Source organism: Scomber japonicus, chromosome 21 (assembly GCF_027409825.1).
Source record: "Scomber japonicus isolate fScoJap1 chromosome 21, fScoJap1.pri, whole genome shotgun sequence".
NCBI lineage: Eukaryota > Metazoa > Chordata > Actinopteri > Scombriformes > Scombridae > Scomber > Scomber japonicus.
In genome coordinates this window covers 9,614,116-9,631,286 of record NC_070598.1, presented here as the reverse complement: position 1 = coordinate 9,631,286, position 17,171 = coordinate 9,614,116, and the positions used below count along the sequence as shown (strand labels likewise).

Sequence of the window (17,171 nt, the reverse complement as noted above, 5' to 3'; positions counted from 1 at the left end):
CAGAATCCTTCCCATATAAGTCTATTTGGATTTCTGTTAATGAGATTTTATAACAGTTTAATTATTGTTTCGTGTGTGCATAACCCATTAACATTTTTGGTGAAATAGCAACAGTTTATTATTATTTCTGTATTTTGTGTCACCATGAAATAACAAAACAACCTTTTCTTATGAATAGAGAGGTCAGGTTGCAGTTAGTACTTTTATGACTCATTCTCAACTTCAAATCAAGGGCAAACTAAATTGAATGTAGCTGAAATATCTGCAGCACCTATTGAATTCATCACTGCGCACAATACTGACCTTACAAAAGTATTGGCCAATGTCAGGAAGGTGGAATTGTTGATTACAAAAGTACTTCATGTCATTCACAGTAGTTTTTGTGTTGATCCTTTCATCCTGTTTTTTTGTATTTTTGCCTTTCTTGGGCTGATTTTATCATTTTTTGTGTGATGGTGGCTGCATAAAGCCATGCTTTTGTCTTCTCACCTACTTTAGCAATGATTAAAAACAGCCAGAGAAAGAAGATCTGATTGAATATAGGACTCTGACTCTCCAATGAAAAGACTTTTCAAAGAGTACCAGATACTGTACATACATACGGAGCCCCTCTGGTGACATGGTCAAAAAAAAAATTAAATTGTGGCCACAATATAGCTATAACATGCGCACGAAATACTAATTACTAATATTAATGTAATTCCTGGACAGCTGGGTAAGCAAATCGAGCGCACCTTCTCTAGAACCTGACTCTCAAAATCCTGTTTAAATGTCTCTCGGTAATGATGGTTCCTTGCAATGCCAGGTTATTCAGAATGTCTATGTAGCTCATTCTCAGCTTAAAATAAAACTCATACTGTCCCTGTCCATCATGTAGCTTTAGCCCCTCTAATGCCTCTACCTTAGACCTTAGAGAAGGTGTGCTTGATTTGCTTGATGGACAGGTTTTGTAATTAAGATTTTAGTGATGTTGATGAGGGAATGTACTAAATTTTGCTGTACTGTATATGTATGTTTACAGGTAATAATTTCCTTTTCGTAAACCACTATTGAATTCAGGGGTTACGAACCAGTTAAATTTAGTGTATGCAGCCGTGTATCTATATATAAGTGTAACTTTGTTAATATCATACTGCTATCCAAGGTGAACACTACACAGATGGTTCCTTTAAGTAGATTCCAGTTAATGTCTTCCCTTAGTTTAAATGAAATGGTACTGAAAAAATGTTGACATGAAGCCACCAGCAATTGGACTGAATCCTCCACATTTTATGCGAATGTCAGGTGAAACAACAAAAGCAAAACTCTTATACCAGCTGCATTTAACTAAATGCTTTTTGGGCAACTAAGGTTATGAGATGTAATCACAGCATTAAAGAACGCCTCGGTACTTGTACCAGGTACATCAAAGTAAACTCCCTGACCCTTATTTTTCTACGAAATTAATTTGCTCTTCCCAGCACTCCAATGAAATGCATCACATGAAAAATGTGTTATGGTCTCCGCATGTTGCCTTTGGTAATTATGTGTTTCCATGTATGCACAGGCGCTGCACTGCACAGTGAACGAGATGATAAATGCCAACTAACAAGCGGCATGTTTCTCAAGAAAATGACATTAACATCTCCACGGAAGCTACTTTTTCTGGTTGCAGGCAACATCAGAATAATCGGTTCTAGTCAAAAGAAAAGAATGGTGCTTTTTCTCAAAATAAACTGCCATCTGAAAAAGCAGTTTAATTTATTTATAAGCTGTTTATTTTATTTATAAGAAATACTGTGACTGATGTGGTCTTTTAACCAAAGACTTAAATGTAATCCTTCATTGAAAACTCCACAATCTTCAAATGTACAGTATGCTTTTCTGAAATCTTAAATATTTTACTGTTGGATACAAGATATATTTAACTTCACTGTTTCACTGACTTCACTGTTAGCGCAATTTAACTAAAATAGCTCTACTAGTTAGTAGCACGGCAACCAGTAGCAGCATCCAGAAGCTGCTACTCTGAGCTCCACTGTAAACTTATAAGTGATGTCACAGTCTGTGATACATAAATGAGAGTAGTATTGGTCTTCTCATCAAAACCTCAGCAAGAAAGCAAATATAAAAATACCGACCACTACAAGCCATATTCATCAATTCACACACACACACACATCAATGATGGCAATCTACCACGCAGGGTGCAAGTGCAGCAATCAGGAACAATTTGGGGTATCTTGCCCCCAGGACATTTCAACATGTGACTGGAGGAGCTGGGAATCGGACCGCCGATCTTTAAATTGGACGACCTGCTCTACCTCTTGAACCACAGCTGCTCACAATCATGTTGACATATATGTAAATCTCAATCTGCAAAAAGCCTCTATGCCAGGACAAAAAGATGCACTGCCTGGAAAAGACATTAAGCTTTTTTACCATTTCACTATTTTTGAATATAATCTTTTTTTTGCAAGAGGGAGATAGATAGAGCTTCTCCATGAGCATTAACATCAAGGTAATGTGGGCATCAAAACTAAGAAACTACCATAAACATCATGTAAATTTGAAAACATAATTAGATGCACAGATGCAAAGTGTGCATGTACAGTAAATGCAAAGACCAGAACCACATGTTGTGTTTTGTCATGCAGCAAGGATGTGGCCTTGTTCCAATGGTGAAAATCAAAAATCACTTCAGAAAAGTGCTCCTTTTAATTTTGCGACCTTGATTAATTATTGATACTATTCAACACGAATCAATGTGCACTGTAAATATTCTCATCCATTTTTATCCTGTATATCATTATGGTAAAGTATACTGTACTGTACTGTATAGTCAGCTGGACTTGCTGTAGATTTTTTGAAGACAGTAAAGTGCAGCGAGGAGTACACAGACCTATTCAGTGGGGAGACAAAACAGCTGAACAAGCACATTAAAAAAAAACATGCACAAAAAAACTGTCTTTTCAATGTCACTGAGATGAAGATAAGCTGAGATGCTGCTTTCACCTCTTTTACTGCTGCTCTAGTCAATCAAATCAAACACCTGAAAATCAAACGCCCTCAAAAGGGAAAATTACTTATGCAGTCAATCTATCTCCAGTACACTATGTGCTATATATCATTAAGTGGCAGTGGTGCCATCAGAGATATCACATTGGGCCCCATTACCTTATCACCCCAGGCCTTGCCAATCCTTCGCAAGTGCTGCAAACCCACTTCCAGAACCCAATTGACCCATTCAAGACTTTAAATAACTTTACCTTAGCAGGCTTGCAACTCTGTACTTATCGTACAATATTTACTGACAGTGAGCTGTGAAAATATAACACTGTGCAGATATGCATACGACTGCTAACCTCTGTAAGAAATGTGCTAAAGGCCATCTTTTACAGTCTAAATGTAATTTTAATGGGAATATTCTTGATATTAATGAATAACTTAAAATAGAATTTAAATATATATTGACCTCTTCAATTAAAACAAATGATATAGCAGATTTTTTAACTAAGAATACATACCAACTACAAAATAAGCTGCTGTAAATTTGAAAATGGAAAATGGAAAACAGAGTGTAAAAGGAAATGAAAAGGTATGGTGGTGGCACTAGAGGAAAGGTCAAGTGGTCATCAAATCAATATGTTTCTTCCACTTGGGGTCTTAATTGTGCACAACACATTTTATGGCCATTGCCTTGAGATTTGTCTTCTTCTCAGCCTGTTTTCTGTCTTGTTCTTAGCCTGTGGGCATCATATATGTAGTGATCCAGTATCCATAGCCATGACATTTATCACTGACAGAATTCCTGTTCTCAATGCATTGCAGTACTTTCAGTCAGACAGTGAGGAGGACAATAGCATTGAGTCACAGTTAGTTTTTCAGCCCACTAGCTTCTGATCTGGCCTCAGTGTTGAGACTGCATGTCTTGACTATGTTATCAAGAGCCTTCATAACACAAGGTCATTGGCACTCTGGTATTGGAGAGGCGATGCAAAGAGCAACTTGTTTTCTCTTTGTACTGTAGATGGTCTGTAGCTCTGTGCCTGCACTAACACGTGTATGAAAAAAATGTTGATACTTCTGGGCAGCATGCACACCTTAAGATGTAAGGTGTGGGAGACACAAAGTGAGAATATAGCCAGATGATTTTTCTTTAGTATTTGGGTTTGGACTTGCCCTATTGTTATATTCCTGCTTCTCCAATATCTATACCTTGGTCAGGAAGCACATGTTCAATCATCTCTGCCATCTCACACTGCCTTTTTGTGAAAGTCTTTGAATTCATGAAAGCATTCACTGATCATATGTCATATGTTTCTCTGTTATAACTCACATGAGCCCAACATTCTGCTCTGTATGGAAAATGTCTGGTGTAGCCTCACAGATAAATAATAGTAACATCTCCCTTTCCTATAAAATTCTTTTCGAAAACTCTTCTGCCTCATAATTCAATAAATTCATTTTTTGTAAGTGCTCATTCAACTGTGGATTGTAATGAGACAATAAGTGTAGTGTGCCTATGAAATTACCATTGTGGATGTCATTGAGGTCTTTGGTTTAACCCCTCAAAAGGTAATTTTCTTGCAGACAAGGGCAGTGTTCTTTACAAGAAAGCTCTATTCTCCTCAGTCTCTTTCTGTATATGCTTCTGTACTCTCCATGTGCCTTTTCCTTTCATGACTTGAGAATTTATCATACATACAATGCCTCTTCACATTGGATATTTTATTTCAGTGCACTAAAGAAAGGTATTTTTTCATTAATGGGAGAAAAGCACATACAGTACAGGATGCAATAAAGTGCATTAGTACATTTACTATGAATTAGGTGTGTCTCATTTGCTTATAATTAAGGCCACAGTGAGCTTTTGATGAGCTGATACACCTCTTATATATTTATTTTACATTTGCTTTATACTCTATTGATCAGATTTTTTTTTCTTCTGCTGCAAACAGTCATAAAGTAATAGAATAATTAATGTAAAATTGCAGCTCTTATGATTTCAATTTCAGACATCTCACACATTGTATTTTGAAAACTATAAAAGTGACATGTAAGATTGTTTTATTCTGTTACTGTGTAAATTACAGCAACATGTGATAGTTTTATCAGATGAGTCTTGTCACCTCAAAGCTCCTCTATTTCATTAGGGTGAGCCTGTTTCATATAAATATCCACTGGCTCAGCATTGCTTTGGTATTCATTACTCTCCACTTCCCCACTGTATCACTCAAACACCAAATAACACCATTTCTCTTTGGCGTTTTCAGCTGGAATGAATCATTATCGGGTGAAGGTATACTCAATAGTTGCGACATGTTTGTCGGCTCAAGAGAAAAATGCAGTCTGCCTTTTGTTCTTGGTCGTAGCGTTGTTATTTCAACGGCACAATGCAAGGTCACACTCTAGTTACTGCAGCATTTCCATTTAATTTGGAACTAACTTGCATAAGTCTTAATGTGACACTTCGCCCTTGAGGAATTGTTTTATAGAAATGTAACTTTTCTTTCATTGATGATGTTGAAAGTTTATTATCACAACAAGCTTTACAATTTATCCCATCCCCTTTTCCCCCCTAAGATAACTTCCTAGATCTTAATTAATTTTTTTGCTAATGAATTTTTAAAAGCACTTGTCAGGTGAAGGTGATGCGTGGTGTTTCAGTTCTCTTGCAAACATTACCTTTTTTCTTTTTTTTCTTCTTCAAGGCAGAGTATATTAATGCCTCTGAAGGCAACTTGAGGTGACTCATAATGGAGTTCTGTTGCTGTCAGAGAAAAACCATGAAGCCTGATGTAAGTATATGTTCATAAAGTCGGTTGCTTTTATCTCTGGCATGGCATGCGTGGCATTTATATGTGTCAATATTTCTCTTTTGTGTTTAGGGATGATTGAAAACATCAGAGTGAAATTAAAGCGGAACACAGTGATGAGTAATGTGAGGTGCACTGGCAAGAAAAAGCCAAATCATATGTTAATCACCCCAGAGACTGGTCATCAGAAGACATATTGATGAGCTAAATTCAAATGGGGTGGCTGACTGTTTAAAGGGAGATTCCACTCTAAAATATAGGTTCATCGCCGTCTACTTATTTCTTCTTAAAATACAGCCATTTGATATAAGAATAATAATAAAATCAACATATTTTTTAAAAATATGATTTCTACAAATGTAATCACAGTGGCATTTTTTGCATCACCTTCATTCTGACTACACAATATGGCCAAAAAATAGAACCTTTTTGTAAAAGGGGTTGGTGCTTGTTGAGAGCTACTGCACTGTGCCTCTCCAAAAAAAAATGGCAAAATTGGCAATCCAATTTCAGCCGACCATGGTTGCCATGGTTCTTTTTTATTTAGGCATTTACCTTGCTCTTTAACCCCACTTTCTGTTTCTGTGTCAGTTAAATATCAGTTAAAGGATAGGTCCACAATTTTTCAAGTCTGTCTTAAAACAGCAGTCAAATGCCCATATGAAAACTGAAAGACCTTTTTCCTTGCTGTGATTATTCCTCCTGTCCATCCTGGCTATTAAAAAATCCCCATCAAATGTGCTTTCAATATAAGTGATGGGAACTAAAATCCACAGTTTGTCCACACAGTTGTTCTGTGCAAAAATACTTTTGAAGGTTTATATGAGGCTTTGGCGGACAAAATTCCCTCTTTGTTTCCTCTGTTGAGCTGCAGTGGAAGTATGGTAACAAAAAGAGGGACCTTGGCACTAAGACAGACTTGAAAAACTGTCCTTCAAGGCCGACTCTTAGCTCTAACTTTTGACATCACCTGAAAACTTCAAGCTCAGTGTCTCCAGGCATATTATAAGTATAGTAATGTAGAAAAGAAAAGCTATTTTACTTCTTTTGTTAATCAGAGGTTGGCAGAGCTCTAACTTTCCAATTAACAGATGTAACTCATACTGTATGTCTTTGTTTGTATCAGTGTCTGGAATACTGCCCTTCAACAATTAACAGTCTTGTTTATAGAGAAGACAAATGTCTTCCCACTCTTTTGTAAATGAGATTATTGAACATTTAATTCTAAATCCATATCCATAAAGCCATATGTTGCTAAATCAACCTCCAGTTTTCTGGGTTCAGGCTTTCTTCCAGCTTTTGGAGATAGGCCGCAGGGTTTTACTCCCATTCAACTACAGGAGTGTTTGACAGGTTGGGCACTGATGTTGAGCAATTGATGAAAATGGTTAGTTGTTCATTTTTCACAAAACATACCTAGTTCCAGATTCTCAGTTGTGATGACTGTGATAAACTGAACATCTGGGTGCATTGTATTGTTAGTCAAGTTAAACAAGTCAGCTTAGACTCATATCAGGATAATTAAAATAAATAGGTGTTCCAGTTCATCCCAAAGGTGCTGGAAGGGGTTGAGGCGCACAGCTGTCAAATTCTTTGCCTTAGTTTGAAAAAAGTTATTTTTTTTATGGCTTTATAACACAGCGGCATTGTTATGTGGTCTATAACTAACAATTTAGAAGTTTTTACACCCAATCTTCCAAGCTACATGATAAGTGATTTGAAGAGCATGTAGGTGTTTCCTCCAAGCAAACTGTGTGGGCTTATGCACTTTAACCTTGGTCTTTCATACTGATTTATTCCAACTGGAATGTGCATTGCATAACATCACAGCAGGAGGCACAAAATGTTACAACGGAGTGAGGTTAACAACTCGGCTATGAGTCATGTATTCAGGCCAGCATCTCCTGAGACAGGGTTAGATCAATAAGGAGCAGATGTCTAATAGGTTCCCCCTCAGAATGATACAGGAGATGCTGAATGGATTCAGGCCGAAATGCTCCCCAGGTTCTTTAAGAATGCATTAATAGAGTTTAGCCTTAAGAAATACATGTACACTATGTTTGATCTGTGGCGCAGTCTCTGCCTCATTCATTCTGGAAATGATGTGTGATGTTTCCATGGTAATGCTGCATCAATTTATTGTAAGGCAGTTTCAGAATATTCCTATGCTACCCTCTAGTGGCTACAAGACACATTCACAGTACATGTAGTAAATACAATTCTTAAATATTTATAATCTTTTTTTAATGTAATGTAAATGAAGTGAATGTGAGATGAGAGCCTTAACCTGAACTAGCTGATAACCTTCCATTAATCTTCTGACATACCAAGCCACTTCATTACTTATATCAATCCTCTGTTAACAATAATTATCTTGTAATAAAGCAGTTTTTTCAATTAAATACATTGATGCTGTATTTAATGATGGCTACTGCGCAACAGAAATGTTAAATGTGTAAAATTAATAAATGTGATACAGCATGTATTTAAAAAGTCAGAAAATAATTAGCCCTGTCTGGGAGAATACAATTGAGTGAATTAAAGACAATTAATTTTAATTCAATTAAGTAGCTTTTCTTAGATGACAGGATCGACACATTACAGGCTTTTAGTAGGATACAATAATTTAACAACGCAGATACATCACTAAATGTTTTGAATTAGTTTTAAATGTTTTAAAAAAATTCTTAACCAAATAACTGCATTACTATATTATATTATTTATACACTACAGTGATCTTTTTTCCCCTTCCTTCACCACCTTATTCATGTGTAACATTAAAACAATAGCAAATGGAAAACAGTTAGGCACCTTAATGAAATAAAGATGTGACTTCACTTTCAATTTGTTGATACAGTCAATATGGTAACTTGCCAAAGGATAAAAATAATCAGAAATAAATAAATAAATTAACAGAAATGTAGGCAAAAAAAAAATCTTGGAGCACACTAACAGTATGTGCACATTTCTCATTGTTTATACATTGGATAGACTTAATACTTTCAAAATTCAATCATGCAAAATCCAAATGATTGGTGACACCTTGGTCTACTTTGATTCATGGATGTGAACATTTTCCAGTTAAACTGATAGTCCGTTGAACTTTCTGTTTTTTATTTTCTCAGTAAAGTATGACATCCTTGCCTTCCAGCTTCACTGAATAGTTGATTTGAGTACATACTCCTCATATATCCCAGAGTCCTGATGTATACTGACAATGAATACTGAAAATTGATGTTTAGATACAAAAATCACATTCGTTATCAATATCAACAAATCTTTTATTTAATCCTTCATATAAACAGGTAGTCTCACTGAGATGTGAATCTCTTTTTGAAGAGAGACCTGTGTACAAAAAAATCACACATAGAAATAGATTAACATAATTCAAACATTGCACATTAAGAGCATGATTGAGAACACACAAATACAACCTTTTAAAAAGTTCAAATGAAATAAGAGAATCCAGTTTTAAAATCTTCTGAAGCTCGTTCCATTTGTGTGTACAAGTGGTAGGCCTACAGATAATGTTAAAATATCCTGAGACGTGAACTCTTTTGAACTAATTCCTTGATGTTATGTTTACTGTTTTTGGAAAATTGCTGATGAAGACAAAAAAAATCTACTAATGTTTGCAGTAGTCATACAATGCAGTAGCCTATAATTAACTAACTGTCCCTGGCTCTGGTGCTCTGGATTTAGCCCTGGACCTTGTCAACTCCTAAACCTGCCCCTGCTTTAGAGTGGAGGGTGAGGCATGTATGATATGTATGATATCACCATAATCAACCGAAGACAAGATTGTACATTGTACTATTGTTTTAAGACCAGCAAAAAAGAGAAATAAGTTCTTGAGGCTGTGTTTTATATTACTTTTGGCCTCAAGGGTGGAAGTAACAAAATATAATGTGATTAAAATGATGATAAAATGAATTAATAATAAAAGTGATAAAATGTATGTGAATTGAAAAATAGAGTCCAAATGGCTGCACGTTGAGAGCCAAAAACTTTTTCATTTTCATGACCTCCATTTTTATCAATTAATTTTTGTTACTTCCACATAGTTTCCCTCATAGTTTCCCACTGAAACCTCGAACTCTGTGATTGGCCAAAGACCAACTCGCTGAATGTGATTGGTCCTTCCGTGCGCCTCTCTGTAACCATTCCGACCAGAAACAAGAGGCAGTCAGACAGCGTGACACCCATCTACTAGCGTTAACTCTCCATACTACTACAAATCATTTAAACCCTGTTACATTTAACCCCGCTGAAGACAGCTAAGACTGGACGCGTTTTGAACCAGCACTAAAAGACGGAATGATACACGTCTGTTGCTAGTTGCTCCTTATTTTCTAAGGTAATTTCTTCCGTACGTGTCCTGTTATGATGTGCTAGCTAGCCTGCTAAATGAACATGTCACCCGGGGAGCTATGGATGTTTACTCTAGCTTTTCGCTCAATAATAATAATAATAAAAATAAAAGTACCCATCCGGGGTGACTGGTTTATCTTTTGAACGGCAATATTAAGTTAGTTGTTGCATGTTTTGGTTAAACATCTGTTTTGATGGCTTCTGTTGGAGCTAATGCTGCTGAAGCTCACATCTGTGCAGAGTAATTCATTTAACGGTGTTCACGCTGCTAATTTACACAAATAAATAATTCACCAACGTTTTATATACTACTTTTAGCTTCAGTTATATGGTGATATAACATAACTCATTGCATTTTTGTTTTAAACTTGTAACATTAACCTGTAAGAGAAAGCTGATGAAATCTCGTTATTTTTCTGAATCTTGCAACATTAACAGCTTAATAATGTCAATTAGTTATTTTGCAAAGCTTACTTTTTTCTACTGATGCTTCATTTACATCAAGATCTCATTTAAGAGTTATAGTTGTGAGGTGCATAGTAGTAGTGTTGTGTATGTTTCCTCTCCCCATAATGTGAAAGTAAATTAACCCTACTCCTGGTTTAGGGATAATCTAAATAAAGCCCTAACTGCAGCCACAGAAGACATTGCTATGTGAAACTCTATTTGAAAGGAAAACCAACTTTAATACAGGACTGGAAACAAGTATTCCACAGTTCAGAATTAGAGTCAGATACTTTTGAACCTGTTCTGTGACTCGGTGTCACTGTTAATAAAAGTACATTGCAAGTAATTAAAGTAAGCTGAGTGAAATAAAACCTCTTGTTTATCTAGGTGCATTTACTTGTGTTTCATCCATGTGGTGTAAGAGTGGATACCAGTTCTAATGTGATTATTCTGTCCACAGTCATGTCTTTCCATCAGGATCGTGGGGGTCCCAGAGGAGGGGTACCACCTGGCCAGCACAGCTCACCACAGAACTACCGACCCACCAACTTGAGGCCTCCCCCTCCCCAGCCCCCCGTACCTCCATACCACTACGATCCTCAAAATCCTCCCAGTTCAGGCTACCATGGAAACAGCGGCTACATGCCTCCGCACTCTGACTTCATGCAGTATCCGCCTCCACCACCTTCCCAGACTCCCAGTTCTCTGAACGCGTGCCCAGTCCGCCCGCCTTTCCCCAAGCCACCTGTCCGACAGGGCTTTCCTGAACCCCCACCCAACTTTCCACCTCCACCCTTGCCCTGCTCTGCAGGGGGTCCTACAGCAGGCTCCCAGGTGTCTGCTCAGAATGCCTACCACCCTTACATGATGCCTTCCGTGCCCCCACCACCACTACCACACCCACCCATGCCTCCTCCCATGGCTTCTCAATCTATGAACTACCACCCTCCATACTCAATGAACTACCCTCACCCCCCCCACCCTCCCTTCCCTCCTCCGACCTTCAGCCCTGGTTACACCCAAAGCCCCAACTCATTCAAACCAGACCACAGCTTCAGGCATGGGGGACAGTACAAGTATGAGAAACCCATGGACAACCGGAGGTCTCCAGAAAGGGGATATCGCCATGATGACCACAGGCAGAAGAGCTATGCCTACGGTAGTGATAGGCATAAAATGGAATTTCCTGGGGACAGGAAGGACCGCGGGAGGAGTCCAGACAGGCGTAGCAGGCCAGAGGCCACAGGTGGACGTTACAGGTCCGAGTATGATAGAGGCCGGACTTCTCCCAGACACAGGAGCAGGGATCGCAGCAGGTAGGCAGACGGCAGTAACTCTTCTGATTGAGATTATTCTGTGAAATAATCCCCTTCTCACTGCTGTGTGTTTGTGTTCACAGAGAGAGGTATCGTCACAGAGAAAGTCGGAGATCCCAGTCGCCTGACAGGCACAGAAAGAGGCCTCGCAGGTATGATGCAGACCCTTATTCGTCTTACAAAAACTGCTGTGAAATACTTACCTAAACTTTGTCTCACCTTTTGGTCCAACTTGCTTTCTTACAACTCTTGTATTTTTTTGGTCTTTTTTTGTGTTTAGTATTTTTAAGTTCAGTAAGATTAATAAGGTGTCTTTGCTTTTTTACAGCAGTTGAAACATTCAATAGAGATTACTTTTTCAATTATATTTTCCTTTTGTAATCCACGTCCTTTGAAGTGCTTTTATGTTCTTTGGTAAAGAAATGGCTTCATTATAACTTCCTTCAGGGATCAGTGGAGTATCTATACTGTGTCTGATAACTGGAAGTACTTTTGAAGCTGAACAATCCTGAATGATCCTAGAAGCAAATATCAGCCTCAGAAACAAAACTGCAGGATCTTTACTGTTAAGCTTTGACTTTACAGACCAAACAGAATACTTAATGCACTACTTGATGGTCTGCCATAAATACTTGTGTTTTGTTGATCATTGTCATTGTTGATGAAGAAAATATAAGCACAAGCACACTTTAGTAAAGTTGGGGGACAGATTTTTTAAAAAGCCTAGCATGGGACAAACTCCAAGAACCCTGGATCCCACACTCCCTGTGATGGAACTCAATTCATCTTTCTTTGGCCTCAGCCTGCTGGCTGAAAGCTTGTCTCTTTTAAAGTCTAGAGCCCCTGTTGTACTGTACAGGCTTTCTGTTTTAATATTTAAAATGCATTCGATTAAACTGAGGTACTCAGGTAATGTCTGAGTAATTTTGTTAGACCTGACAAGGTCAGGCTGTGTAGTACATCTCCACAATGAGGAAGATGATTTTCAGTTGTATATCATGGTCTGCATTTAGCAAATGGAACTGGCTACGGTATCATCACATGACCTTAACTGTTTTTTTTGGCCACATCATAAAAATGTTCATAATTATGATTGTGCTCATGGTGATCGTTGTTTCCTCTCTGTGCTTTGCAGCCGGTCAACAAGCAGAGACAGGAAGCGCAGTCGCTGGGAAGAGGAGAGGGACCGGAGGTCAGAGAGCTCCTCAGGCCCGAACAGAGAGCGCAGCTACTCATCCGTCAGGAGCAGAGACTCTGAAGAGACCTTCGCTGACAGAGACCGAGACCGAGAGAGGGAACGGGAGAGAGAGAGAGAGCCGGAGAGGGAGAAAGAGAAAGGCGATGATGAGAAAGAAGAAGAGGAACTACTGAAACCTGCCTGGATCCGCTGCACGCATGCTGAGAACTACTACTCCAACGATCCCATGGACCAAGTGGTACTGTTACTTTTGAGTTGATCTATCTTATGTTCAGTTGCTAGTTGTTCTAATTGTTATTATACACTTGGTAACAATTAACAAGAGTATCAGAGTACATAATCAAGTATATTTTATTTATGTAGCGCTTTAATAAGCAAATGGATTTTTCACCAAAGGTCTTTACAGAGACAGACATATGTATTCACACACAAGCATGAGGACAGTTTTGTGCATAGCAGATGGCTATGAAGAAGCATAAATTTACAACCCAAAGAAATTAGATAAAATAATCAAAACAGATTAAACACAATCAAAAGCCAGAGAATTAAAGTGAGTCTTAACCATGTAATGACTTTTATTATTTTGTTATGGACAGATTAAACAGAAGAATGACTTGTTAAAATATTTTGCATTTAGAGGGAAAATTTGGTATTTCTTAACCTGGACTCTATTTTTGGATCTTTTTGTGTCATGGTGATTAATGGAGAAAACAGTTATTGGAATTGGTCGGGTATTGAGTGAGAGCGCTTCACCTGGCAGCTGTTGAACAGGGCTGTGATGTAATCCACCAGTTAATCCAATCGTGTCAATATATGTCCACTGAAAGTTCTTGTTTTGTCACTGACAGGTTCAGATTGTTATTATAAGTGTTTGACAGCATTAAAGAAAGGATTACACAGAGAAATAAAAACGGGTTTCTTTACCTTTTACTTGATCTGGTCTGTTTGTTGGTGTGTCTAACCAAGTCTCGCTCAATAGGAGTGTCATTCTGAAATCTTGCGAGAGTTGAGTCGAAATCAGCTAAAATATTTCCTTACTCCTCTCTGGTTCTCCTCTCTTCAACTATATGATGGCTGAACATTTAGCTGATTTTGACAGCGACTTAATTCTCAAGATTTCAGAATGAGACTTCTCCTTGAGTGAGATTTGGTTAGCTACAATAACAAAGAGACCGGATCAAAAGGTAAGACGCTTATAATAACTAATCTGAGCCTGTCAGTGGCAAGAAAAAGCACTTTTAGTGGACACACATGGACTGGACCCTATTGCCTCATCGGATTATATCACAGCCCATTTTGTGGCTGCCAGCTGAAGTGTTCTCGCTCAATACTGGACCTATTTCAAAAATTGTTGTCCCTATTAGTCACTTATACTTTAAAGATGGGAAAATAGAATCCAGATTGAAAAATACCAGGTTCCTTGAACATTGCTCATTATCGATGAGTAGAGACTTGTTTGATAGTGTTTTATCCACCTGACCAGCAAAGGAAACTTTCCTTTTACGCCTGTCTGCCATTTTATCTGTTTTGTCTTTGAAGGTGTTGTTAAAGATTTTGGTGCCGCTCTCAAGTGTGATTTTTCAGCCTTTCACTTAGTAGCACTCAAAAGACACCTTAGTAGCACTTTGCAAATCACTACCTGCCCTCTCAAACTCTTTTTCTTTTATGTCTGTGGATCTTTTGGATATTTCCTACTCCTTTTTCTTCTCTAAAAAGCTGACCCTTAACATTTCTGAATGCTTCCTTCATGCTGTCCTCAGCTACTTTCTTGCCACAAATTACACACTCTGGCCAAGACCTGACCGGTCCTTCAATAAAACCAAAGTAAAGGTAAATGTCGAGATGGAGTCTTATCTTTTTTTTCCACCTCTCCATTAAGAGATTCAATACTGCTATGTCTCTGTCTTCTCTGCTGTGACAGTGAAGATACTAGCTGTCCCACAAGTGTTGAATCATAATGATGGTCTGTGGACGATGCAGGTGATAGTGGACAGTTTATGAGGACTGGAAGCAGAATAACTTAATATCCTTTTAGCTATATTCACATATAGCTTGTTTTACCTCTATTAGTGAAATAATTGTGTTTTTATTTTTCATATATTGTGGTTTTAAAACAGGAAAAGTCTGGTGCTTGACTATCTTCAGAGCTTATTCCTCTAAACCATTCAGTGACAGCAGATTGTAGCGGTGTCACAGCTGTTGGTGTGCACATATTAAACAAACTCCAGTGTTCATGTTCTTAAAATGACACCGGACTGTGGTATCACTCAGGTCTTCCTTGTAAGATTTATACGGTGAAACCAAAAACTGTCAGACAGCCACATATTTTATTTGTGTTTGTTTATTCCAGGGAGACTCCACAGTGGTGGGGACCAGTAAACTCCGGGACCTGTACGAGCGATTTGACGAGGAGCTGGGGAAGAGACAGGAGCGAGCAAAGGAAGTCCGACCTAAATGGGACCCACCCAAGACCAAACTGGATGAGGATCCAGGTGAGTAACCCTGCAGGGTCACACGTGGCAACCAGTGATCCATTCTTCCATTGAACATTCACCTGCTTGTTCTTGTGATGTTGTTCCTTTTTGTAGGCGTACGAGTTATTTAGATAAGTGCAACAACTAAATAGCAAACATTGCCTACATCTGTTTGCAATCTTTTTGTTATTGATATCCATAAAAAACTTGCTGTCTTCTCAGCAGTGCATTAGGCTGTGGCAGAGATTAAGTTCAGTGTTTATGATGTTATCTGCCTGGCTGTCAGCTTGATCGTCTCCTCCAGCATCTCAATAATATAAATCTCTCTCAGGGAGATCTAATTTGCTAAATATGTTGCTGCGGGCACTGACTTCACAATAATGTACTTGAGTTAAAAGGCTGATAAGAAGTGAAGACTTTGTTTAGCTAAGAGCCAGAAACAATTCAGCTGACTGGTAATTATAATCTTCATTTTGGTGGGAGGTTTCTTTTCGGAAAGGGAGGGGTGGGGGTGGGGGGTGGGGGGTGACAAGTCTGAGAGAAATAAAGAAAACATGAGTGCCAGATGTCAACATTGGCAACTGTGCTGCTTTTTTAATCTCATAGATGCATTTAAAAATGTAGTTAGCTTGAAAAGTAGAAAGTGTAATGAACTAGAGTGTTTAAACAATGAATCTAATATAGTTATTGGTAAATCATTCCGCGCTCTGTTTGCTTGCCTCAAGAAACATACTGTAAATATAAATTAGGGAATTGGGCTGTATCACCAGCATTGTGCGGGTAATTATTCCTCTCCGAGAGCCGTCAGGGCCGACAGTAGAGTACACACAGTTTGAAAGCATTTTGACAGATTGCTTTACCGACACTTTCTGTTGTATAATACTTGGTGAGGGCACAGCTGAGCAGGGGGAGCTTAACCACTCAGCCAGCTCCGGCACACTGAATTATGTTTCAGTTGTCAGCCTCATAACGTTCTGATGATTAAAGACCATTTTGCACTTTGGTTTCAGATGACAGCAGTAGTGACTCAGACTGTGAGTCAGATGGTGAAGGAAGTACCTGCTCCAGCAGCTCTGACTCTGAGGTTTTTGATGTCATTGCCGAGATCAAGAGAAAAAAAGCTCACCCCGACCGCCTACATGAGGAGCTGTGGTACAATGACCCCGGACAGGTTTGTCTCTCTTAGCTAGAGGATATCCATTTAACATTATACTACTCATACTACTATTAATAATAATCTTTATTTGTGTTCTTTACAATAAATCAGAGCAGATTTTACTTACTGAAATCATCCTTCCTATTCACAACAGCCATTCAGAGATTCACTTCCTAACACACTTCTAGTGTAAGTGAAGGAGGACAAAATCCACAGTCTTTCCTCCTGTGCATTTCATACTTTATGCTCCTCTCTAAGAGTTTATGAAAATCACCCTGGGAGATATTGGAAATCCATTGGTCCAGTAGGAGAGGCAGGTTGAGGCTGAAGTGGATGGACCAAAAGAGTAAATTGCAGTCCATCAGCCTTTATGTCCATCTAATGTTTTTCCTTTACAAGACTATAGCTTG

General features: G+C 38.4%; 1 protein-coding gene across 1 annotated transcript in view; it reads left to right on the top strand.

Annotated features, from left to right (window-relative positions):
* The first annotated feature begins 9,982 nt into the window (after nt 1-9,982).
* drosha (drosha ribonuclease III) overlaps nt 9,983-17,171 on the top strand; it is a 94,372-nt gene continuing 87,183 nt past the window's right edge. The window contains exons 1-6 of the mRNA XM_053342030.1: nt 9,983-10,156; nt 11,078-11,933; nt 12,017-12,085; nt 13,069-13,369; nt 15,482-15,623; nt 16,616-16,776. Of these exons, the coding sequence (XP_053198005.1) occupies nt 11,080-11,933; nt 12,017-12,085; nt 13,069-13,369; nt 15,482-15,623; nt 16,616-16,776 (1,527 nt within the window). The 5' untranslated portion in view covers nt 9,983-10,156; nt 11,078-11,079. The remainder of the gene's footprint in view (nt 10,157-11,077; nt 11,934-12,016; nt 12,086-13,068; nt 13,370-15,481; nt 15,624-16,615; nt 16,777-17,171) is intronic.